The 27,026-nt window shown below is 35.4% G+C and overlaps 1 protein-coding gene across 6 annotated transcripts in view; it reads right to left on the bottom strand.

Annotated features, from left to right (window-relative positions):
- GPHN (gephyrin) overlaps positions 1-27,026 on the bottom strand; it is a 562,530-nt gene that overhangs the window by 229,892 nt on the left and 305,612 nt on the right. For 4 of the 6 annotated variants that reach the window (XM_036267724.1, XM_036267715.1, XM_036267732.1 and 1 more), the window contains exons 6-7: positions 22,721-22,787; positions 16,486-16,758 (exon numbers count right to left, since the gene is read on the bottom strand). In XM_036267724.1, coding sequence (XP_036123617.1) covers positions 16,486-16,758; positions 22,721-22,787 — 340 coding nt within the window. Of the gene's footprint in view, positions 1-15,067; positions 15,176-16,485; positions 16,759-22,720; positions 22,788-27,026 lie in introns of all 6 variants that reach the window. The other 2 variants (XM_036267708.1, XM_036267700.1) reach the window with 1 other exon arrangement.

Genomic DNA, 27,026 nt, shown 5'->3' with positions numbered 1-27,026 from the left:
ATAAAAAGGTATAATCTTGCTGATACCTGCATTTCAGTATCAATTTCGTTTTATTAATTTTTTTAAGGTAAATTTGCTGGAGTGACATTGGTTAATAGGATCATACAGGTTTTAAGTATACATTTCTGTGATACATGATCTGTATATTGCATTGTGTGTCCACCAACCAAAGTCAAATCATCTTCCGTCACCATATATTTGGCCCCCTTTATACTTTACTACCCCTCACCCTCTTCCCTCTGGTAAGCCCCATACTCTTGTCTGTGTCTATGAGTTTCAGTTTTATATCCCACATATGAGTAAAATCATATGATTCTTAGCTTTTTCTGACTGACTTATTTTGCTTAGCATAATATTCTCAAGGTTTATCCATGTTGTCCCAAATGGCAGCATTTTATCTTTTCTTATGGCTGAGTAGAGTTCCACAGTATATATGTACCACATCTTCTTTATCCAAGTCTATATCTAACTAAAAAGCTATTGCACAGCAAAAGAAACTGACAAAAACAAAAAAGAAAACCAATCAGATGGGAAATTATATTTGCAAACAGCAGCTCTGACAAGGGGTTAAATATCCCAAATGAATAAAGAACTCATATAACTTTATACCAAACAAACAATCCAATTAAAAAATAGGAAAAGGACCCAAACAGACACTTCTCCCATGAAGATGTACAAATGGCCAACAGATATATGAAAAGATGCTCAACTTCACTAGCTATTAGGGAAATGCAAATAAAAACTAAATGAGCTACAACCTCACACATATTAGAATGGCTATTATCAACAAGATAGGTAATAACAAGTGTTGGAGAGGTTGTGGAGAAAAAGTAACCCTCATTCACTGCTGGTCAGAATATAAACTGGTACAGCCATATGGAAAACAGTATGGCAGTTCCACTATGGAAAACAGTATGGTAGTTCCTCAAAAATTAAGAATAGAATTACCATATGACCCAGCAATCCCTATTCTGGATATCTACCCCAAATCTCGCAAACATTTATTCACAAAGATATATGCACCCCTGTGTTCACTGCAGCATTTATTCATGGTGGCCAAGACATAAAGACAACCAAAGTGTCCAGTATCAACTTCTGATGGTATACATAAAACACTTAGAATGGTGTCTGCTCTATAGTTAGCATTAAAAAAGTATCTATTATCATTATTACTGTAGTTGCTTAATATATTGGCTTACTATTGGGAGAGAATATGCTGATTATTTGTCTATTTAATGGAAGAGTCCTTATACATAATGAGCATTACACAATATATCTTAGTTTGCTTATTTATGATTATTAAAGTATAGCTGGCATACAATATTATATTGGTTTCAGGAGTATAACATAGTGATTCAACATTTATGTATTTTGTGATGTAACCACCACACTAAGTTTAGTAACCATCTGTCACCATGCAAAGTTATCACATATTAGTGATTATATTATATTTTATTTTATTATTTTTTTATCCTCACTTGAGGACATTTTTCTATTTTTTGTTCAGATAGAGTGGGAGGGAGAAAGAAGAAGAGAAAGAGAGAGAGAAACATTGACATGAAAGGGACACATCAAGTGGCTGCCACCCACACAACTCAACCAGGGCCGGGGACAAACTACAACCAAGGTACGCGCCCTTAGCGGGAACCGAACCTGGGTCTCTCCGAACCGCAGGCTGACGCTCTAACTGCTGAGCCAAACTGGCCAGGGCTATTTTATTTTTTTAATATTAGTCTTATAAAGTTAATTAATGGACATCTATTTCTTAGAGATAGATAATACACTGTGTTTTTTCATGGAACATATTTAACAATTTTTTTTTTCTTTTAGGAATAGAGAGGAGGAAAGAGAGAGATCATTGTGAAAGAGAAACATCGATTGGTTGCCTTCCTTACATACCCCAACTGGGGCTCAAACCCATAACCTAGGTATGTGCCCTGACTGGGAATCAAACCAGCAAACTTTCAGTGTACAGGATGACACCGAAATGAGCCCCTCTGGCTAGGCTAACAAGTATTTATACATTACATAGTATGTACCAAATTGTGTTGGATGTTGGAGAGATCATATAAATTAAGAGGTGATTTTGATTCTCATGGACCTTACAGTCTACATACATATAAATCAAACACGTGAATGAGTACATAATTGTAAATTTTGATAAGAGCTATAAAGGAAAAGAACAAGGTGCTATGAGAAAGAATAACTGCTAGAATAATTTAGGTTGGAGGAGGCAGATTAGACAAGTGTTTCTGTAAGAAAGAGATACCTAAATTGGGACAGAAAGGATAAATAGACATTAGCCAGGCAAAGAGTGGGGTTAAGAACATCTGTGTGTGAGCCTTTGGAGAGTGGCAGTAACATTAATCACATTCTCAAAGGAGGTCATCATTTATAAAACTGTAAGAACCACTCACTGAGCTAGATCTTAAAAGATGGCTAAAGGTTGAATAAGAAGAAAAAAAATAAGATTGTCCAGTTGGGCAAAGAAAAGAGGTATGAAATGAGAACTGTATAAGTAACATTTGAGGGTTGAGTTAGTATCAGTGAGGATATCAACCCCCTAATATTAAATGTTTACTGTTATCCAGATACTGTGTTAAGTGCTTTTACATCAATTTTCTTATTTAAATATTCATAAAGTGATAATAGAGTGAATATCATTGTTATTTCTATTTTAGAGAAGACTGGGGCTTAGAAAGGAGAAGCAATTCACAATGTCAGAGCCAATAACTGATAGAACTAAAACTACCAGATATCAAAAGCTCCTATTGTTAAGTACAATGCACACTGCTTTCTAGATTTGAAAAAGGTCTATGTAGTTTATTTTAACATACCTTCCTACTTATTTTATTGATAAAAATAATAGTAAACTTTGTGAAAAACTTATGAGAACATACATTAGCCCAAATAATAATTACTACTAATTCATCACACTTACATACATAATTAGTCCACAATATTACTTAATTGGTATCCTAACAATTCCTTTATTAACTACAGTAGTTATATAAAAACATCAAAAACATTCATTTACTATTAAAGACTAAATAGCTTTCTACAAAATCCTGCTATATGGAGTCCATATAAGTAGAAACAAACAGTAGTATAAACAATAAAAATGCACATAAGACACATAAACATCTTTCACAAAGATCTAATTTTTCTGTAAACATCTATGCAACAGAAAAATCAGAAAGACTTTAAAATGGACAAAACAATATTACTAGGTATCCTGTGTAGTGAACCACTCTGGATTATTTGCTTCATAGTCTTTCAGCTATTTTACAACTCTAAATTGTAAAAACTGATAGTAACATAAATGGTTTTTGTCCAAGTGATTCTTTTGTACCATGGAAGTGCAATGGACTGCCCTGCAAATAATAATCAAGTATTTGCAAATTCGTTTCAGCATTCCTAATGCCTATATAGTTGTGTTCTCTGAATTCTCCTCTGAAGCAGTTGTAACATCATTCTGTAACTCTCATTGGTTAATGAATAAAATAACATATTTGATATGTATTAATTCGGTATTTGTAATAAAATTTTACCTTTAAAAATTATTTTTAACAGTTTTAGAGATCATCCACTGAGATGCTCAGTGGATTTATCTAATAGAATCAGGTAACTTGTGCTGTTGGAGGAGTATACTTTTAAACACTTGTTTAAGCCCACAGGTATCTTTTCTTTGCAACCAGAGGTGAAACTCAAAAGCCAATAGAACTTTATTTAGATAACTGTCAGCTTCTCTAGGTTTAAAAAAACTTCAATAAAAGCCCCATTATATTGGTTTGTGTTTTGTCTTTGTTTCTAGTTTGTGCACTGCCAGAAAACTGTTGCTCATTGGTGGCAGCAATACTTGTGACTATGGTTGTATGGTCTGACCATTTGGTAATCTATGTAAATGGATTATAGATTTTTATTCTCTATTGGGTGAAAGATGAGAGAGAATGCTATTTATAATCCTTTTTATTTGTCCATTTCTTCATTTTCAGCCCCAAACAATTAAGAATTTGGCACCCTCAGAGAAGAAAAACAGGTCTTTAATTTTTTGGGGGGTGGAGTGGGGATGCATTTTTGGGTTTCTGTGTTTATTCTGAACCTTCGGCTTAAATTCTAGACTTGAAACCATAAACTCTCTGGGTTTATGTGTTACAATTCAAAAAGGCCTTTCTTTACCTATTGTGAGTGTGAAATGTTACAACTCTCTGGAAATTAGTAATTAAAATACATTGTCTATTAAATTAAAGAAGTTTTGTTTTGACTGCCTTATAGAAATAAGTGCCTAAATAAGTTAATTATTCCTAAAATTTCCAAAATAAGAAAATTAAATTTCTAATATTTAAAATATTCTAGATTTAAAATAAAATGATTTAGAGAGAGGAAGGGAGAAAGAAATATCAATGTGAGAGAGAAACATCAATTGTTGCCTCCTGTACATAACCAAACTGGGATAGAACCCTCAACCCAGTATGTGCCCTGGCTGAGAATCAAACCCTCCACTTTGTGGTGTATGGGATGACGCTCCAACCAACTGAGCCACACTAGCCAAAGTGATTTAAGAAATCTTTTAATAGAAACTAACTCATAATTATTTTAAGAATCCAAGTTCATATAACTAAGGTAAATCTTTGGTAAACAAAGGTAGCTTAATTATTTTTGTTTAAATATTATTTAAAAATATTCATCAATGTTAAGTGTAATAAAATTATACATTGGGGGGGGGGGGTTGCTGTCCCTAAACAGATAAAGGTTTACTGATTGAACAAGCTAACGTTACTCCTAAGTAATACTTAGAATTATAAAAAATATATTTGTTTGACTACTTGAATCATTCTGACAAATTGTATTTCAACAGTATTTATGCTTTTATGTCAGCTTGAGGATAATTTCCATGATCTTTAGGTAACTTAAATTTGTACTGACATTACATTGAGTTAATTAATGGATAAACATTAGATGCCTAGATAATTTTTAAAAAAATATTTTTCTTTATTGATTTTAGAGAGAGGAAGGGAGAGGGAAAGATAGAAACATCAATGAGAGACAACATCAACAGGCCGCCTCCTGCATGCTCCCCCACTAGGGATTGGGCCCAGAACCTGGGCATGTACCCTGACTGGAAATCGAATCAGAAACCTCTTGGTGCATGGATTGATGCTCAACCACTGAGCCACACCAGCCAGGTAAGATGCCTAGATAATTTTTAATTAATATATAAAATTAGGAAATATTGATTACTAATCATTAATTTTTTTATTGTGGTAAAATATACATACACGCAATTTATCGTTTTAATCATTTTTAAGTATACAATTTAATGGCAGTAAGTAAATTCACAGTGCAATGCAAACATCACCACTATTCATTTTCAGATTTTTTCCATCACCTGAAGAGGAACCCTGTACTCTTTAAACAATAACTCTCCATTCCTCACTTTCTCCAGCCACTGGTAACCTCTATCCTATTTTCTGTCTCTGTGAATTTGACTCTTCTGGATAATGCATGTAAGTAGAATCATACAATATTTTTCCTTTTCTGTCTGGTTTATTTAACTCAGCATAATGTTTTCAAGGATGTAGCATATATCAGAACTTAATTTCTTCTTATGGCTAAATGATTCTCCATTTTGTGTATATACCACATTGTTTATCCAGCAATGGACATTTGGGTTGTTTCTACCTTTTTGCCATGAGAATAATGCTGCTATGAACACTGGCGTACTTATCCTTGTTTTAAATTCATTTTTGGTACATAACTAGAAGTAGAATTGCTAGATCAAATATTTAATTTTTAGAAGAACCACAAAAGTGTTTTTCACTGGTGGCAGCATTTGACATTTGCTCCAGCAATGCAAGTATTCCAGTTTCTCCATATCCTTTGCCAACACTTATTTTCTGTTTTATGTGTGTCTGTGTGTGTATTTGATATTAACCATCCTAGTGAATGTAAAGTGGTACCTTATAGAAGATTTGATCTGCAGTTCCCCACTAACTAGTGATATCGAGCATCTTTCATGTACATATTGCTCCTACTATATATACCTTCTTTAAAGAAATGTCTATTCAAATTCTTTGCATATTTTTAATTGGGTTGTTTTATTTTATTACTTAGTTACAGGAGTTCTTTATATATTCTAGATATTAGTCCTTTATCAGACATATGAATTGCAAATATCTTCTTCCATTCTGTGGGTTCTCTTCACTCTCTGGACAGTGTTCTTTGATACAGAAAAGTTGTTAATTTTGATGAAGTCCAATTAGTCTCTTTTTTCTGTTGTATTAACTAGTAATCATAATTTTTGCTTATTTTTATTTGCTATGTAGAAATTAGAGTTTTCTGTCATGTTTATGAACATGTTGCATTCTGCTACTTTAATAAGCAGTCAAAGAAGTGTATGTTGTAGAAAATTGTATTAGTATGTTCTTGAACTTGGCTGTCGGCTAAAATATGTCAGATATTTCTTAACTACTGCCATCCCACCAGGTTTTTTATGTGAAAAAGGAGTATCTTACTTTCATTAAAAGTTATAATTAGCCCTGGCCGGTTTGGCTCAGTGGTTAGAGCATCGGCCTGTGGTCCGGAGAGACCCAGGTTCGGTTCCCGCTAAGGGCACGCACCTCGGTTGCAGTTTGTCCCCAGCCCTGGTTGGTCGTGCGGGTGGCGGCCACTTGATGTGTCCCTTTCACGTCGATGTTTCTCTCTCTCTCTCTTTTCCTCTCTCTCCCTCCCACTCTATCTGTGCAAAAAATGGAAAAAAATGTCCTCGGGTGAGGATTAAAAAAAAAAAAGTTATAATTAGTATGAGTCACTGAGACTATAGTAGGAGTGATAGTGATTGAGAAATACAATTGAGCATGTATGTGCTTTTGTTTTTTTAAGGGTAAAACGTTTTTTCCTCAAGCAGCAGTTTCAAGCTTTTGGTCTCTGGATCCTGTACACATTAAAATTCACCCTGGCCAGTCTGGCCCACTGGTTAGAGCGTTGGCTCGCAAACCAAAGAGTTGCAGGTTCAACTCTGGTCAAGGGCACATAACTTGGTTGCAGATTGCCCCCAGCCCTGGTCAAGGTTGTAAGGGAGGCCACCAATCAATGTGCCTCTCTCACATCGATGCTTCTTTCTTTCTCTCTCCCTCCCTCCCACTCTATGTAAAGATAAATGGAAAAATATCCTCAGGTGAGGATTAAAACAAATTTCCCGTCTCCTAGAAATTACAAAAATGTGTTCTTTCAACATAGAAAAAGAGTGAAGAAAGCTATAATTAGGTTTGTCCATGTGTTACAACCGTAAATTTCATGGGAAATTTGCATATCAAAAGAGAAGGCCAACCTTCTCTAGGTAAGTAAAATGTTATTAATACAACTATTTCTGAAATTGTATGCTTTGTGTAAAGTCCCTGGAAAACTGTCAATTTTCCCATAATGTCTTTATGGGAAAATACTGCTCAAAATCCCCGAAAGAAAATTTTACTATCTTTTGTTCTCGTATTGTTGGTTACAGTTAATAACAGTAGCTATAAAGTCTCTGTTATCTACAGGTGGATTTTGATGCTTGCCTGAAAGTTGCTACAGTCCAGAGCTTGTGTATTCAACAAAGAACTGTACCAGATACTTCAAACTGCTGATGCTTCAAAGAATGTACTCTTAGATACAAACTTCTAAAGTGACATTGCTTAGACAAGTTTTATACTCTAACAGTGGACTGAGTTAATATTTCTGAAACCTTTTTAGTATAGAAGCTAGAAGCATGAAGGTAGACTGCATAGATCCAGTGGAATGAGAATGTATTCCATAGGACTGAATAAAGTGAAGAATTTTTTTCAGGCTATTTGTTTGTAATATTATGATGTTGTTTCAAATGTTTTGTTTTCTGGTATATGAGGAAACTCTTATCCTTTCTCCTTAAGCTACATGTAATCCAAATAATTTAGTAGATCCTGATTTCTAAAAAACTAAAATGAAACAATTAATATATTTTGTTCTTCCTCCCTCAGAAATCAGAAAAACTTACTGACTTGACAATATAGTGATTTCCCTATATTTAATAAAAATTTCTTCCTTTTTAACAGGATATAATTAGACAAATTGATGGTGGATCCAAGGACTTAGCTGGAGTGTTATATTTAGAAATGGTGATCACTTAATCTGATAGGAACTGCTACTTTTGAGGAATAAAGATTGGCTGTATTCATGAAGCCAGTGCCTACAAAGCCCTCCCAGGAAAAATGACCAGGTATCTGGAGTAGAGGGTCTAAGCCTTGTATGAAGTAAGGAAGATCAGTTTTATATGGTAATGAAATTTTGGTGACTTGGATAAGAGAACTCACCCAAATGACAAGTACTTGCAGGTGAAATAGGGTGAGGAAAGTTTCTTGGGTGTGGATTCCTATTCTTGAGATGACAAAAATAGAGACTTTTAAAAAGTAGAATCTGAGAATTCCTATGAAAACTTCAAGACAGAAGTAAAATTTTGTGGCCTCTGTATTTGCAAAGCCAACTCACTGAGGTCATATGGTTAATTCATATCTTGCTGCAACCACATAAATAATCAGGCTAAAACTAAGCCATTCTTTTGTGTTGAAATAGCATCTTTGAGAGTATTACAATCATGGGGGTGGAAATGGGGGGAAAGTTTGTCAGAAAAATTGGTAAAGACTATGAAATATCCTGATTTGTACGACCTGCACTGTCTGCACTTTTCATTGTGTTTTACTATTTTGCAATTCTGCAAGTTATAGAAAATCAATACTACTGCAAATTATTTTTGTCTACAGAAATGCAAGTGAATTTTGTCCTGAGAAGGATCAATTGATTATTGCCCTGTGTATACTGACCATGTTTGATATTTATATAAATTCATCCTAGCCTTTGAGACTATTGATACATTTGTGTATGTACCTTGAATTTTCTTTGAACTGTTTGTAGCAGCTTACTGATCTCTCATTAGTTAATTAGTTAAATAAAACCTCTGACAAAGATTTATTTTATATTTCTATGAGTATTATGGCTCAACCTTTAAAAAGAGTAACTTTTAACATATATCATACTATGTTCTCCAAAGTATTTGGTCTCATGGATTTATCTAAATATATTTCTGACTCCACTGGTGCTTATAGCTTAAAGCTCCGTTGCTTGAATCAGTAAATTTCCCGAGTAAACACTTGCTATGGTTTACAATTCTTAGGCTGTGCAATACTTTTTATCATACAAATATTTCAGGCCAGTATCTAAATATCCCAGTTTTCATTTTTGAGAAGAATTTCTAACTAGCTAATCATCTCCCAGAACTTTACCATTTCTTTCTCTACTGTGCTGAGAAGTGCTAAAGCAGGGTAGTCAAGAGTGCTGATTCAGGTGCTAGACTGCTGGGACTTGAACATCAGTAGCTAGTTATATGTCCTTACCCTCTCTGTGCTTCAATTTTCTCACAATGTAGGTACAGTGCTGGTATATGTAAGATGTTTAGAAAAGTGAATGGAACACAATTAATATTGTTTTAATACACCAAAATCCTCATAGACAGAAATAATACAAATCTATATCTAATCTATATATCTATAGATATATTTTATGTTCTTCAATTTTCTTATAAAAACTTTATAAATACCTCAGTTTTTTGTAATGATATAATTTATTTCCAGACAAATCTATAGGAATGGCAGGTTGCTAATTCTGACTGGCCATTTGAATTCAACATATTGTTTTCGCCATATCTTTTACCAAAGGAAATCAGCAATTCATTTCCTGTCCAGGGCAAGCAGCAGATTTTCTTGTATCCAGTGGAAATTGGGGAAAATCATTTTTGTGCTGAACTTCTCCAGAAGATTTAATTTCTGTCAGCGAGACAAGATTTCCTATTATGTATCTCCATAGGTATCTTTTCTCTTTGTCTCAAATTCCTCTTTGCCTGTTATTATAACTTGGATTTTTAAAATATATCAGTTGCTTTGAAGCTCTATTGCATAAGTTATAATGTCATCATACTTAGATCCAGTTTCCTTGAAAAGACCTTTACAACTTATTTAGCAACAACAGAGGGGCATAATTTATTTTCCTTGTTTTCTACCTTTGTGTCACATTCTCCTACTCTCTAACCTTTGAATCAGGATTCTCCCTCAGTTATAAAATATCATGGATTCCTAGTCGATATATTTCACTCATTATAAGAAAGAGACTTTTCATCTCTTTGATAGACAGTATACATCGAGGTATATTAATTAAGACGCTGTTTTGGTTGCAGAAAACAGTATACCCATTTCTATCTTTAATTCAATGTAATTTAATGACTCATATAATTGAAAAGTAAAAAGGTAGGTACAGGCACAAGAACAGACATATAGGCCAGTGGAACAGAACAGAGAACCCAGAAGTGAACCCAAGGCAATATGCTCAATTAATATTTGACAAAGGTGGCAAGAGCATACAGTGGAGTAAAGACAGCCTCTTTAATAAATGGTGTTGGGAAAATTAAACAGCTACATGCAAAAAAAAAAAAAAAAAATGAAACTAGACCATCAACTTACACCCTACACAAGAATAAACTCAAAATAAATAAGACTTAAATGTGACTCATGAATGAATCCATTAAAATCCTAGAAGAAACTGTAGGCAACAAAATTTCAGACATCACACGCAGCAGAATTTTCACTGACACATCACCTAAGGCAATAGAAACAAAGGAGAAAATGAACACATGGGACTACATCAAACTCAAAAGCTTCTGCACAGCAAAAGATACAATCATCAAAATGGAAAGGCTACCCACTGTATGGGAGAGCATAATTGCCAATGATATATCAGATAAGGGGTTAATTTTCAATATATATAGAGTGCCCATACAACTCAACAAAAGGAAGACAAAGAACCCAATTAAAAAATGGGCAGAGGAACTAAATACACACCTCTCCAAACAGGACATACAAATGGCTGAGAGACATATGAAGAAATGCTCAACATCACTAATCATCAGAGAGATGCAAATTAAAACAACAATGAGGTATCGCCTCACACCTGTCAGAATGGTCACCATGAACAAATCATCAAACAACAAGTGTTGGCGAGGGTGTGGAGGAAAGGGGACTCTAGTACACTGCTGGTGGGAATGCAGACTGGTGCAGCCACTATGGAAAACTATATGGTGTTACCACAAAAAATTAAAAATTGAACTTCCATTTGACCCAGTGATCCCACTTCTAGGAATATACCCTAAGAAGCCTGAAACACCAATCAGAAAGAATATATGTACCCCCATGTTCATAGCAGTACTATTTACAATAGCTAGGATCTGGAAACAGCCCAAATGTCCATCAGTAGACGAATAGATAAAAAAGCAATGGTACATATACACAATGGAGTACTATGCAGCTGTAAGAAAGAAAGATCTCTTATCCTTTGAGACAACATGGAGGGACCTGGAAAGTGTCATCCTAAGCAAATCAAGCCAAACAGAGAAAGACAAGTATCATATGATCTCACTTATTTGTGGAATATAATGAACATAATAGTCTGAGGAATGAGGTAGCCCCAGAGAGGTGGAAATGGGGTACAGACTGACTATCCCTGAAAGAGGGGGTGGGGGGGGAGATAAACCACAGAACTTATATGCATGTATGCATGAACAATGGACATAGACAAAAAAGCTGGGGAGAGGGCAGGGAGGCGTGGGGAGGGGTGAATCGGTGGGGGAAAAAAGAGAAACATCTGTAACAAAAATAAATTAATTTTTTTTTTTTTTAAAAAGGTAGGTTCAGCCCAGCTGGTGTGGCTCACGGGCTCAATCCATGCTCCAAGAGGTCACTGGTTCGATTCCCAGTCAGGGCACATGCTTGGGTTGTGGACTCAATCCCCAGTGGGGTAGGCAGGAGGCAGCATATCGATGTTTCTATCTTACATTGATGCTTTTATCTCTCTCTCCCTCTCCCTCTTTCTCTAAATAAATCAATAAAAACATACTACAAAAATAAAAATAAAAGTAAAAAGGTAGGTATAGTTCAACAGGGGTTTGAGTGAGTGGTTTAAACCTTGTGGACAGGACCTAACACTTCTCTTTTTCTTCCACTTCTCAGGATTGCTTTGTTAACCGTTGGTTCCACTGTTGGCAGGCATTCTTTGCTTGGTTCCAAGATGAAATTATTGAGGTTATATATTTCCTCATTAATATCCAATAAGAAACAGAGAGCTTATGCCCCCAGTAGTTCAAATAAAATTTAAGAGATGAGACCCACTTGCTCTTACAGGCCTGAATTATGTGTTTCTTGAACTAAAAACTGTGGCTAGCCCTGGCCAGGTGACTCAGTTGGTTGGAGCCTCATCCCATACACCAAAAGGTTGTGGGTTAAATTCTCAGTTAGAACACATATCTAGGTTGCAGGTTTAATCCCCAGTTAGGGTGTCTATGGGAGGCAATCAATGTTCCTCTCACATCAATATTTCTCTCTCTCTCTCTCTCTCTCTCTCTCTCTCTCTCAAAATCAATAAAAACATATTCTCAGGTGAATACAAAAAAATAACAAAAACAAAAAAAACAATCAAACAAACAAAAATCTGTGGCATGTGAAATGGATATGCTGATTATGTTAAGCCAGCCTATCCTGGAGGTTTAGTCAATCTCCCTCAACCCTAAATTCTATGACTGGGAAATGTGGTGTAGAATTAGAAAGACAATGGGAAATGACTACTAACAAATATCTATTATAAGATGTATTCCTCAAGCCTCTTTATTTTCTGAAAAATCAAGTTGGTTGGTTAGGCAAAAACTAGTCATCAGATCACTAGTAACTAACTATTGAAGAAACAGTACACTGATCAGGTTCACTTTCTTTATCATAAGAAGTAGAGTTAGGGAATTAAAAAAGTAACAATAAGAACCCCCTAGTTAGATTGTGAACTCTTTACAGGCTAGAACAATCCATTATATTTGCATTCTGAGCATCAAGCAAAGAGTTTGGTGCCTAGAATTTTGTAAATATTGCACTCTAAATTTACAAGTTAATAATTTTCCCCATACGCATTATTTGATATAAATAAATAACCTCTTGTGACCTACAGGGCAATTATTATTTCCATCTTATGAGTGAGAAACTCAACCTTATAGCTCAAGTAATTTGTCCAAAATGTTGAGTGGTAAAGTTGGGACTTATATTCAGTTTTTTTCTGATTTTAAGTTGCATAATTTCACATTATTCCATATTGCTTCACATGTCTCAGAATGGGAACCAGATGAGGAAAATTGTGATTTTTCTCTCCAATAGGCAATTAGACCTCCCTTTCAAAAATTAATTTAAAAATTTTACATTAGTAAAGCTTGTAAAAATCAGCCAAATAGTTCATAGGTATAAAAACCCATAGAGATACTGCAAATGACTGTTCTCATGCAGAGATCTAAAACACTGACAATAAACCAGGGCATTCAGAACCAGTGAGGCTCATTAATGAAGTTAATGCCAGATAAGCATTCACAGAGTTAACACAACTTCTTTAGGAACACTAAGAACATTAAAAACCTTCCTTTTCATTATTTTCTGATATCTATTTCTTTTTTTTTTTTTTCATTCTTTTCTATGGATGCAAGGTCTAAAGAACTTGAACATTATACTCTTTGATTTATAGTTCTGATTATCATTTGTAAAGGAACCACAAAATGTAAATCTACTTACAAAACCGAATTATCTATCAAAAGACCAAACAACCACTTACAAAGGAATATTAAATATCAATTAATAAATAATAAGTTCCTAGTGATGCCATATGTGGACATCTAGTTAGAATACAAATAGCCATTGTCAACTCGTTCCTCCAGAGAATGAAATCCTAAGAATAAAAGAAATCCATTGTATGTAATAATTAGTTTTTCTTCTATGCATCTAGAATGGTACTAGTTATGTGCAATCCTTGGGAGAACTAAAAAAAAGAGAAGAGTCCCTAAAATCATTTTCAGTGTAATAAAACTCAGAATATAGTAACTTAAAAGTTTGTTTATGAATATAAAATTTCCAAATACTTTAGTTTGAAAACCAGGATTATTATTACAGTTGTGGTTGTTTTATGAAATGAGAATACAAAAAAACAGTCTGGTTTCAAGTTTGGTATATTTCTGAATGTTTATAATTTATAACAAAGCTATATTTGGAGAATCCATATACCAGTTGTCAACTGAAATTCATTAATAATTCTACTAAACAATATTCAAATTTTCTACTTGTCCTTCGACTAACCTAAATTTATTTCCAATCAGGCAGGGCTTATTGAGTATAAGGGTTAAAGTCTTCATTTTGGTAGAGTATCTCCCAAGAGACTACTGATACTAGTTCCCCACCTATCCCTCCATACCCTCTTCCCGAAATTCTGAGTGCTTGCTTTTTCTAAGTATTTAAAGCCAAATTTTACTGTAGAATTTTTTTTTTAAGTCATTACTGCTTAGTCAGTTATACTTATCAGTTTAATCTTTATTAGCTTGGCACTTTTTGCAAACTATCTTTCAGCCAGTGACCAAAAGAAGTGATATGTACTGTATCCTTAAAAGTTTTTATCTGAAGATTAGGAATTTCAGAATTTGCATCAAGACTCAACTCTAAATAGTTGTAATGAGAACACAGTGAAGAAAAAGAAAATAAGATGTAAAATCATGAGCAAAAAAAACACAAAAAAACACAAAAAACCCCCAAGGTTAATACAAATGATATATTAGCTTGACCAGTCTGTAAGGCATAAGGTAAATCTCTTGAAGAAATTACTTTAATGAAGCTGGGTAATTTATTTGAAGGTATGTAATAAAACTGCTAAAGAAAATAACTTCTGAGCAAAGAAGTTCTTGGAAGTCATGTAATGAAAGCTCATTGCTACATAATACAGAATCTTAATGATATTAGAATAGTTTAGGTACAGGAGAAACTCTATTAAATTAAATTCTCTGATGAAATATACTCAGTGGCACACTTTCACAAGAAAGCACTACTGAAGATCATTCCAAATAAAACACATCTACATAATATGTTATAGCTTACCTCCAAGGATAGGAGGTAGGCAGTATGTTTGCAAAACCATTAATGCAAAAGCCTCTTTGTCTTACCCGTTCATCTGCACTGCCTGTTGCATGATGGGAATAACTGATGAGACCAGGGATGGGCTGCTCACCGTGTGCCATGATAACAGCAGGACTGGTGTAGAATGGATGCTTCTAATGCATAACACATAACAACTATGAATATAGTGACAAGAAAACATGAAACTACACAAGCAAAATGACTGGAAAGGAAAAAAGTAAACACAAATGGAACCATGAAATGTTAAATCAGCTTAAATTTCCAATGTTACAAGCTTTTTTTCTTATGATTGAAATTGGTGGTATTTTTTACTCTTTTAATTAAGAGTAAAAAAGAAAGAACATACATTGATTTTTTAAATGTATCGAATTCACCAATTAGTTCCATAAAAACAAAACAAACCTCACACACAACTTAAATACTTACTAGCCTTAAGTAAAAATTTAATGGATCATTAAAGAGATCTGGAGATAGAATCATCTGGTCTTTATTTAAAGGATCACCTACTGGTTGTCTGAATGGACACTTCAAAAGGATCTCTATGATCCTTTCTAATCTATATGTTGTAAAAAAAAAAATTAAAAAACCCCTCTCATGCTATCCACATAGACAAAATACCTGGATGATCCATAAAACCTTAGGGATTACTTAAAATAGCTATTTGATTTTTAATCTTTATGCTCTCAATCAATGAACAATCATTATTCCCAGAAGCAATATGTTACTTTCTGAAGATTTTAAAACACACTGGGTGGATCACACTAGGTATGAATAATAATGTAAATCATGTTCTGTGGCTTTAAGAGGACTAATTTTACTCAAGTACCTCACGGTACTCTAGTCTCAGAATTTCCCCCAAAGAATTTTTAATACATTGGTACTATCCTAATAATATTACATTATTAGATTAAAAATGCAAATACCTTATATCCACTTCCTCTCTACACCACTATGGTAATTTGTGTTATTATATTTAAATAACTGCTTAGTTAATTGCTGAAAACCCTTATGTTAAAAAATCTTCACTAATCTTTTTAACTAATTTCTTGAATCATATAAGGTCTACTTTCAGTTTGCTTATCCTTTAAGAATTTGGGAATATGTGATATTTTGAAAATATGAACATTGTGTATTTATTATGACAACAAAAATGACATCTCCAAAGACTTCTTCAATATCCCATTGTTTAGCATTGTAGCCATTTCTTCACTAGGTAACAGCAGTATCTTTAATGCCTCAGAACTCAGAACAAGCTTTAATGCCTTTAAGAATTCTACATTATGGAGGAAACATAGCTATGGAGTGTCATGAGTATTCTAGTTCTTTTTTAAGGATGTACTGAAAAGGTTTTAAACATATGGAATGATGGGATGAAAATAGGAATGAAATCAGTACATTTACCTGTGGGTCCTTTAGATCTTTGGATCTCTCTCAGCAGGCTTACCTTGGCAGCAATGGCTGCTGCAGTTATATGTGATGAAGAACTGTCTTCTGTTGAAGCAACACCACTGTCTTTCTTCTCTTCTTCCTCTTCCTCACATTGAACCCCTTTGTCTTCTGTCTGTTTATGGGGGCTAGTTGTGGGAGGAGGAGAAAGAGGAGGTGGTGGGGAAGGTAAATCTTCAAGTTCATCATGCACTTCCTTTACTTTTACAATGGCATCGCGTAAAAGGTCAATGGCATGAGGTAGAGCTGGCAGTATAAACTGAAAGCATTCCTGTATGCAAGAGGAAGAAAAAAATGAAGATGAAGCACTTTTATAGGCATGTATAATGGTAGCAATCAAATTTATTTGTGATTTTGAATTTGTTATTTCTCTCCATCAGTCTTGAGAATGAATCCTAGTTAAAGCACGATTGTTGTAATATGAAATATGAGGTAAGAATGGCATATATTATAGTATTCTCTGAAGAAGTACAGTACTGTATAAGCATACAACTTTTTAAACAAAAATTTCTATACAACTTTGGGGTTTAAAGATATATTTTGGGAATATTAAAGAACAGTTTTCACCTCTCTAATTAGAGCTGAACACTAGAACTAACAAACCAATTGAAGACTGAGTTATTTTCAGAGATCTAAAGTTCTGACTACCATCATAAGGTACAGCTAGGTAAAGTTAGATATATGTTTGTACAGAACACTGCATTAAAGTCAATATAGTATCCTATTCAGCTGCACACTCTTACCAATAATGTATCACCAAAAAGAGAGTAGGTGACAACTTTAACATGAGAACATAGTGTCAGATATGTTTGGGAAATGTGTTTGGGAAGAGGTCTTTCTCTTTTACATTTAAAGTAACTTACCTTAGAATGTAAGATGTAAAGAAGTATCTTATATTTATGGAGGGTTACTGAAATATATGAAAGCATGTCCAATATTTTGACCTCTTTTTGTATGGCTCAATCACTTTACTGATAAAAATCATATAGTAAAGAATTTATCCGTAACCAAAGAAAGATCTGGCCTTTACTCTCAGGTTTTGGGAGGTGATCTTTAGTTGCTTGAAATGTCATGCCTGATAGAAGCGGCTTTGTTTGCCTGGGGGCTTTAGCTACTGGACAGCCTTACACTGTGATTTAATTTGAGGGCCTCTGGGAACATTATCAGTTTTGCCTCTGGAAGTAAGTAGAGAGTTAAGGCATTAGTATTCCCTCTGGAAAAGGCAAGGCTAAACGTCAGCTATGCAGGCAATATATGACCAAGTCCCAATAAAAACTCTGGATACCACAGGCAAAAGTGAGGGTACCTAGTTAGCAATACTCTGTCCATATTGTCTCATATTATGTTGAGGTGGTAATGAGAGGATGACCAGAATTCCTCATTTGGTACCTTCTCTTAGACTCTGCTCTATCTGCTTCTTCCCTTGGCTGATTTCAATCTGTGTTCTTTCCCTGTAATATACCGTAACTGTAAGTTTAACAGCTTTCAGTGAATGCTGTGAACCCTTCTAATGAATTGTTAAAATTGAGGGGTTTTAGGAATCCCTTGAATTGCAATTGGTGTCAGAAGTAAGGGCAGTCTTGTGAAGTGCTCTAACTTGTAGTTGGCTAACTTTCGCAGTTGGCCAAAACTCCTTACAGTTGGTATTAGAAGTGGAATTCGTTAGAACAACTCTGATGCATGAAACATGTAATCTTGGAGGAGAAAGGAAGAGAGGGTGAGGAGTGATGATTCTGTAAAGCCTGAATGAACATAGGATCACCCATAATGGAAATGCAGCTATGCTGCAATTAGTTATTGAAGATAAAAGTTAGCAATGGAATTTCAAAATGAAAGCTCCAACTCCTAAGGAGCTGTGTCACTGGATGCAAAAATAAGTGCAAAATAACTAGAAACAAAGTACACATACAATCCCTTGGTTATCTGTACTAGCTAAAATGAATGTAAGGGAGAATGTTGGGGTGGATCCTGAGTCTGAGACAAGCTGAGATTCTGGAATGGTCTGATATATAGTTGCTAGTCTCAGAGTTGCTTCTAAAGGAAAAAAGTTAGGTTGAGGCAATAAATAGCGAGTAAAGGTAGACTGATTCATAAGAAAATGGGGAAAGAGAATGAGAGATAACAAGGAACTTGTCCTAGCAGGGTGGAAATTGAGAATATCATGCTAAGCAAAATAAATCACACAGAAAAAGTTAGAACCATATGATTTCACTCATGTAGAATATAAAACTGAGCAACAAATGAATAAAAAAACAAACAAACAAAATCTCATAGACACAGACAACAGTGTGGTGGTTACCAGAGGGAAAGGGGTAGTAAAGGTAAAGGGGGTCCAATATATGGTGATGGAAGATATTTGGTGGGCACACAGATGTATCATAGAAGTACACTTGAAACCTATGTAACCTAATTAACCAATGTCACCCCAATAAATTTAATTTAAAAAAAATGGCTGAATAAAGCACTGATGTGGCAAAACAAAGATCTTAATGTAGCATTGCTGTGGATTGAGCAAACAGATGGGAGCACTTGCTGGTCTCCTGATAGGAGTATCTTTGATTTTCTGGTAACTATGGCCACTGCACAGTCTAACAATGTGGTTTAATATGAGGGCTTTGGGTCCTAAACAAATATATATTTACTTTAGTTTAGAAATATTTAAAAAGCTAGAAGGCAAAGATGACTGTAAGAGACCTCACCTTGAATCACCTACCGTGATGATCCCATAATCTAATCAATATAAGATCTGACAAAAGGGTCTGGATCCCTTGGCCCAGTGCAGGCCCAGAAGTCCAAAGCCATATGCACATAAATGGGTAAAATGGTCAGGGAATGGAGAAAAGATTTTGGGGGGGCTTTTTGTTGTTATGGGAATTCCATGTACTGTGATTCTAAAACTTGTTGCAGTCCTAATTGAGGGATATTAGATTGAGGGGATATAGAAATGCAATAGGGATCAAGGTGAAAGTTTGGATGAAAATAGAATGTTTGCACAGTGAACTTTACGTGAAGTGGTGAGTCTCCTTTATATGAATGTATTATGGGAATGGATATTGTGTTTCACTGGAGAATTCTTCCCCTACCTAGTAATGTAAGACAGAGGCATATAAAGCCACTCTTCCACCAAAATAGATTGGATATTCTAAGTGGGAATCAACAAGACTGCCTAAGCCCATATAAGTCATTAATTTGCTGTAAAATAGCCCTGTGTGGAGAGCAAACTGGGGCTTATGGCAAAAACCTGTGAATGCCACCCAGCAACAACTGCTGGGGCTTTGGACCAGAAAAATTTATATTTGAGAAGACGATTACTCACTTGTTACTGAACTTTAATTGAAACGTCCCTTATTACTGAAGGACATAAAATAATATAATCTTGAAACCTCAAATATCCATATCTTAGGTAATGTCAGAGAAATGCTCTAATGGGGAAGGCAATGCCCAGGAGAATTCCATAATAAAATGGAAATGGTGGATATAGGATCATGCTACCAGGAGAATGCAAGGAGGTACTCACGAGCAGGTAGCCTCTTTTCACCTAGGGCCGACTTCGGAACCACCTGAGGAGCTGCTGGATCCTATGGCCACTTGGGCCACTTGGGCGGTGCCCTATAAACAGCTTTCTATTGATCAACAAAGAGCTGCTTGGTTTATGGATGGCAATTCCAAGGTGAAGGGACAGCATCCTGTTTGGAAGGCCGCCACTCTGATTGAAGAAGGTAAAAACAAATCAGCTCGATAGGCTGAACTGTATGATGTTTGGCCCTATGTTTGGGTTTTTATCAACTTATGGGACGTGTCTAATGGCCTGGCCATTATGGTCAGGCAGAAGGACAATGGAACACTGTTCTACTAAAGGGATCCCTGTATGGGGCATGGACCTATGGAAATCATCCTGGGAATGCAAGGGGTATATTAAAGTAGGATATGTTAATGCCTATCAAAAGAACCCCCTTCCAGAATTGAGACTTGATTGGAACTGGTGAGCAGATATTGGTGTGCTTCTTTATATGACCACCTGGGCCCATGAGATGAGTGAACATTAGGGGGCTGCGGAGATGAGATGAATGTAGATATATTCCTCTTGCACTTTCTGAGACACACAATGCCAACAAGGACTGTTCTGTCTGCTAATAAGAGAGACAGAGATGGCAGAGGGCTACACAGCAGATTCCACAGGGGATGACCTTGCACATAGCTGGTAAGTTGGCCTGACGCCAGTAGTCCCTGGAGGCTACCAATGGGTGCTAACAGGAATAGATACTACACTGGGCTTTGCTTACCCAGTGGTAGAAACAAATGCTCAGTGTACTATGAAAGGACCAGAACAGAAGATACTGTATCAATGACCGTTACACCAAGGAACACACTTTCATCTACAGAACAATGATTTGATAAAAAATTGGATGGACAATGGAAACATTTGTTGTCTCAAAGGGGAGGAGATTAAGACATGAAGGACTGGCTTACACACCTTACTTGGTGTATGACTATACTCAACATGAGGTAGGCCAAGGGATGGTCCCCATTAGACAGATTCCTTTACTTTTCTGGGGAAGAGAGGGTTGAGGGAGGATGCTCTTATGACATACTTTTTTACTTTAGGGCTGTATCTTTTTTTCCCATGTCACCTCAACTTTTTTTTCCCCACCAGATATAGTGGTCCTAGGACCAGGGCTGCAACTGTGAGGGTCTGTCTACTCGTTCTGAACTAAGTAACCCTGCCTTATATGAAAGGAAATTAACTGGGTAGGAGGCACTTGTTAAATAAGTAATACTGATGGCAATCTGGATCACATAGTGGCCAAACCAACTCTTATTCAAAGATTTTCAAAGGAAAGTTTGGATATAAACGAAGAGAAGAAATGAGAGCTAAAGGTAAATGAATGAATAAATGGGTCATGCAATGAGGGAAATCCGATATTATATTGGGGTATCAAAAGAGGTTTAGAACAAGAGATGATGTTCTTCCTTAGCTCATTTGTAACAGATGCCAGAAAGGGAAAAGCCATATGTTGCTGACAAGCCTTAAACCTGAGTAGCATCATTCTGGGAGGCATTTTTGTCATATGATATGATGATAGGCAAGGCTAACTTTAATGTATGTATAGGAATGCAGTTATATGCCAGTATCTTCTGACTCTTATTTTTCACATTATAATACTGGCAGTTTAGTAAGATTAGAAAACTGGTTATATGTATTGGAAAACTGAGTTAAAGCCTCCTCAAAATGTAATACCAATGGAAAATGACTGGCCTGTGAAATAGAGCTAATTTCTACGGTAAATAGTTCGATGTGAATGTATCATAGACTACAAATAGTAGATCAGGGTGGAAAATAAGAAAATTAGTACAAAAATATGAAAATGTATGTAATGACTATAGAGGATGGATTAGCTATTTCTCTAAATCTATCCCAATCCTACAATGGCTTCTCTAAATCATAGGCATATTCACACTTATACTGTGTTTATGTCTATAGTAAAAATGCAATAGTCAATATAGATGTCCAACCAGACAAATAAAATCATTTTGCTATAAGATAGCCTTGGTCAAAGGCCAGGGAGTAGCTTGCCTAATAAATAATTAGCTTTATTTAAAGAAAGACTGGCTTTTGCCCTTAGTAACTGAGAAATGTTAAGAGTGTCTTTGTACTGGGGACTTTTGACCATCAGACAGTCTAAGTGTGATTTATTATGGGGGCTTTGGGTAATGTGGATCAGTTTTGCCTCTGGAAAGTATTGGACATTAAAGGTATCAGCCCAACCTCTGGGAAGGGCTAGAGACTAAAGGTCAGCCATATGAGTCGTATGTGATGAGCCCCAGTAAAATCTTTGGACATCAAGGGTTTGAAGCTGATAGGCAATACTCCCTGTGTTGTTACACACTAATGTCAGGAGATTAATGCATTCATGACTCCACAGATAAGAGAGGATAACAGAAGCTCCCATTTGGTAACCGTCCTCTACTCTCTCTAATGCACTTCTTCCCTTGGAAGATTTTAATCTGTATCCTTTCCCTGTAATAAGCCATAATCGTGGCTATACCATCTTTTAATGAGTTCTGTGACTCTTTTTAGTGAATTATTGAAACAGAGAGTGGTTTTGGAAATGCACTGAATTGCAACTGATGTCAGAAGTGTCTTGTGAAGTGTTCCAAGTTTTTGGTTGGCTAACTCCCACAGCTGTTCAAAACTTCGTACACTAAACTATATAATTCTCAAGGTTTCTTACCTGAGATCCTTTCTTGCTACCTGGCAAGTTAATTATGAGAGTTTTTCCTCTGATTCCACATACAGGCCTGAAAAGAAAGATAAACGGGATGAATACTAAATGGCAATGAAAGATTGGTTTAAGTACATTCAACAACAAAGATTAATCACTGTACTTTACATGTAAACAAGTGTTTTAGAATAAAATGTGGCTAAAGATTCACCAATGTCTACACAAATTGGGAAATCTAACTGAGGTTTTTACAATAATGGTCCGTGTGGTAGATGGGAAAAACGAATTGAACACAGAATCAGAATAAATTAAAGCCACTTTAAAGAAATAATGGTCAAATTATCTTCTTTCTCTAATTTCAGGTTCTTCATAGCTCATACAGTGATAAGATTTTAATGAGACAGTGTATTAAAAATGCCTAGCATAATAATATTTATGTTAAAAAATATAACACATTAGGTACTCAAGTTAAGTGAGACATTTGAGATCTTCTCAGGAAGTCATCATGTTTTAAAGTAAAATAAGGTGTCTCACAAATGAATGGCGGTGGGGAGTTTGGAGAGCTCAGTTGTTAACAGATTCATTGATAAATAGTCAATTTAAAGTAAAAGATCTTTCAGAGACCTCTGTCAATTTCCAGGCCACTTTTAAAGCAAGTGGTTAGATAAGAAACATAAACAGTAGAAAAGCACTGGAAGAGTGAGATAAGAACTGAAGGACTGGATTTCATATGAGAGTTGGAATCATGCTCTACCAATAACTGGCTATGTTACTTTCATCTAGCAACATCTCAGTGTCATCATTTGAAAACAAAAGTACTGATTAGATTAGTCTATTTCTAAAATTGCACAGCTGAGTGAAAAGGTCATGTAAGAATATTTTCCCACCCTGGCCGGTTGGGCTCAGCGGTTAGAGCGTCGGCCTGCGGTCCCGAGAGACCCGGGTTCGGTTCCCGCTAAGGGCACGTACCTCGGTTGCAGTTTGTCCCCGGCCCTGGTTGGTCGTGCGGGTGGCAGCCACTCGATGTGTCCCTTTCACATCGATGTTTCTCTCTCTCTTCCTCTCTCCCCCTCCCACTCTACCTGAACAAAAAATACAAAAATGTCCTCAGGTGAGGATAAAAAAAAAAAAAGAATATTTTCCCAAAGCCTCTATGATTGAATTTATTCTTTAACTACTCTCATTCTCTGAAATAACCTAAATTATCTGGTATTTTGTTTGATTTTTTAATATTCCTACTCACAAAAAAAGCGTTGATAGCTATTTATTTGAAACTTTTCATATTCTTATGTTTTCAACTGTGATATAATTGACAAAAACATTGTATTAGGTTTAGGTGTAAAACAATGATTTGATATATGTATGTACTGCAAAATGATGACCACAATAAATTTAGCTAACATCCATCACTACAGTTACAATTTTTTTTTCTTGTGATGAGAACTCTTACAATTTACTCTATCAGAAACTTTCAAATATACAATATAGTACTATTAACTATAGTCACCATGCTGTACATTATATCCCCAGGATTTACTTTTATTTATTTATTTGTTTGTTTGTTACAGATGTTTCTCCTTTTTTACCCCACTGGCACCCCCTTCCTCATCCCCCCCGCCCCATCCCCAGCTTCAGGATTTACTCATAAGTAAAAGTTTGCACCTTTTAACCACCTTCACCCATTTCACCTGCTCAATCCCTGCCTCTGGCAATCCCCATTCTGTTCCCTTTGTCTATGGGTCTGGTTATTTTTAAATTCCACATATGCGATTATACAGTATTTATCTTTCTCTGACTTATTTCACTTAGCTAATGCACTTAAGTTCCATCCATGTTGTTGCAAGTGGCAGGATTACCTTTTTTTTTTACGGCTGAATAATATTTCATTGCACGTATATATGTCCTTCCCCAGTTAAGAAACATTTTCAGTCATGATTTCTTTATCCATTCATCCACTGATGGAAACTAAGGTTCTTTCCATGTTTTGGCTATTATAAATAATGATCCAATGAACATGGGGATACAGGTATCTTTTCAAAACAGTAATTTCATTTCCTTTGGATAAATAACCAGAAGTAGAATTGCTGGATGATATGGTACTTCTAATTTTTAATTTCTAAAGAATCTCCATACTGTTTTCCATAATGGCTGAACCAATTCCCATTCCCACCAACAGTGTACAAAAGTTCCCTTTTCTCCACATCCTCGTTATCTCTTGTATTTTGATAATATACATTCTCACAGGTGTGAGGTGACAACTCACTGTGGTTTTATTTTGCATGCCCCTGATGATTAATGATATTGATTGACCACCTTTTCATGTACCTTTTGGTCATCTGGGTGTCTCCTTTGGAAAAATGTGTATTCATAGCCTCTGCTTATGTTTAAATCAGATTGTTTGTATGTTTTCTATTTAGTTATATGACTTTTGTATATATTTTAAATATTAACCCCTTATAAGATATATTATTTGTAAATATTTTCTCCTATTCTGTAGGTAGCCTCATCATTCTGTTGATGGTTTCCTTTGCTGTACAGAAACTTTTTAATATGATGTTGGCCTGCTTGCTGATTTTCACTTCTGTTGCCTTTGCTTTTTTTCTTTTCTTTTCTTTTTTTTTTTATCCTCACCCGAGTACATTTTTCCATTTTTTGTACAGATAGAGTGGGAGGGAGAGAGAGGAAGGGAGAGAGAGAGAGAGAAACATCGACGTGAAGGGACACATCGAGTGGCTGCCACCCGCACGACCAACCAGGGCCGGGGACAAACTGCAACCGAGGTACGTGCCCTTAGCGGGAACCGAACCCGGTTCTCTCCGGACCGCAGGCCGACGCTCTAACCGCTGAGCCAAACTGGCCAGGGCCTGTTGCCTTTGCTTTTAAAGTCAATTCCAAAAAAGCACTGCCAAGGATGATGTTCAGGAGCTTATCCCCTGTGTTTTCTTTTAAGAGTTTTATGGATTCATGTATTACATTCAAGTTTTTAATACATATTGAGTTGATTTTTGTGTATGGTGTAAGATAGTGGTTGTATTTCATTCTTTTGCATGTGGCTATCGAGTCTTTCCAACATCATTTATTGAAGAGACTGTCCTTTCTCCATTGTATATTCTTGGTTCCTTTCTTGTAAATTATTTGACAATACATATGTGAGTTTAGTTATGGGTTCCCTATTTTGTTCCTCTTATCTGTGTGTCTGTTTTTATGCCAATACCATACTGTCTTGATTACTATAGCTTTGCAATATAGTTTGGAATCAGAAAATGATTTTTCTTTTTTCTAAAGGCACTTTGGCTATTTGGGGTCTTCTGTGGTTCAATTTGGATTGCTTTGAACGTGTAGATTTTAACAATAGTCATTCTTCTGATCCATGAGTTCAAAATATCTTTCTATTTAAGACTTATTTCTTTCATCTATGTCCTTTAATTTTCAGTGTACAGACCTTTCACTTCTGGATTATATTTATTCCTAGGTATTCTATTCTTTTTGATGCAATTGTAAATGGGATTTAAAAAAATTTATCACTATAGAAATTCAACTAATTTTTATATATTGATTTTGTATCCTGCAACTTTACTGACTGAATTTGTTCATTAGTTCTAATTATTATTATTTTTGTGTGTGGAGTCTTTACGGTTTAATATCATGTCATCTTCAAATACAGAAGTTTTACTTCTTCCTTTCTGATTTGGGTAACATTTTTTTTCTTTTACTTGTCTAATTTCTCTGGCTGGACTTTCAGTACTATCTTGATAAGAGTGGCAAGACTAGTTATCCTTGTCTTGTTTCTGATCTTAGAGGAAAAGTTTTCAGTTTTTCACCACTGAGTATGATGTTAGCTGTAGACTTGTCATATATTACCTTTCTTATGTTGAGATACATTCCCCCTATATTCACTTTTTTGAGAGTTTTCACCATAAATGAATGTTAACTTCTGTTAAAAGCATTTTCTACATCTATTGAGATGAACATATGATATTTGTTCTTTGTTTTGTTAATGTGGTCTATCACATTGATGAATTTGTGGCTGTTAAATCAAACTTGCATCCTGGAATAAATCCCATTTCATCATAGTGTTTTATTCTTTTAATGTAATGTAGTAAGTTTTCTAATATTTTGTTATACATTTTTGTATCTATGTTCATCAGGCCTATTGGTCTATAGTTTTATTTTCTTACAGTGTCTTTGCTTGGTTTTGGTATCAGAGTAATGCTGGTCTTGTTAATGACTGGGGAAGTGTTCCATCCTCTTCTATTTTTGGAAGAACTGATATTAATTTTGAGAAGGACTTGTATTAATTTTTCTTTAAATTTTG

The sequence above is a fragment of the Molossus molossus genome, unplaced genomic scaffold (genome assembly GCF_014108415.1).
Source record: "Molossus molossus isolate mMolMol1 unplaced genomic scaffold, mMolMol1.p scaffold_m16_p_1, whole genome shotgun sequence".
Lineage (NCBI taxonomy): Eukaryota > Metazoa > Chordata > Mammalia > Chiroptera > Molossidae > Molossus > Molossus molossus.
Note: the sequence above shows the minus strand (reverse complement) of the source record. Positions and strands in the feature narration are given on the sequence as shown.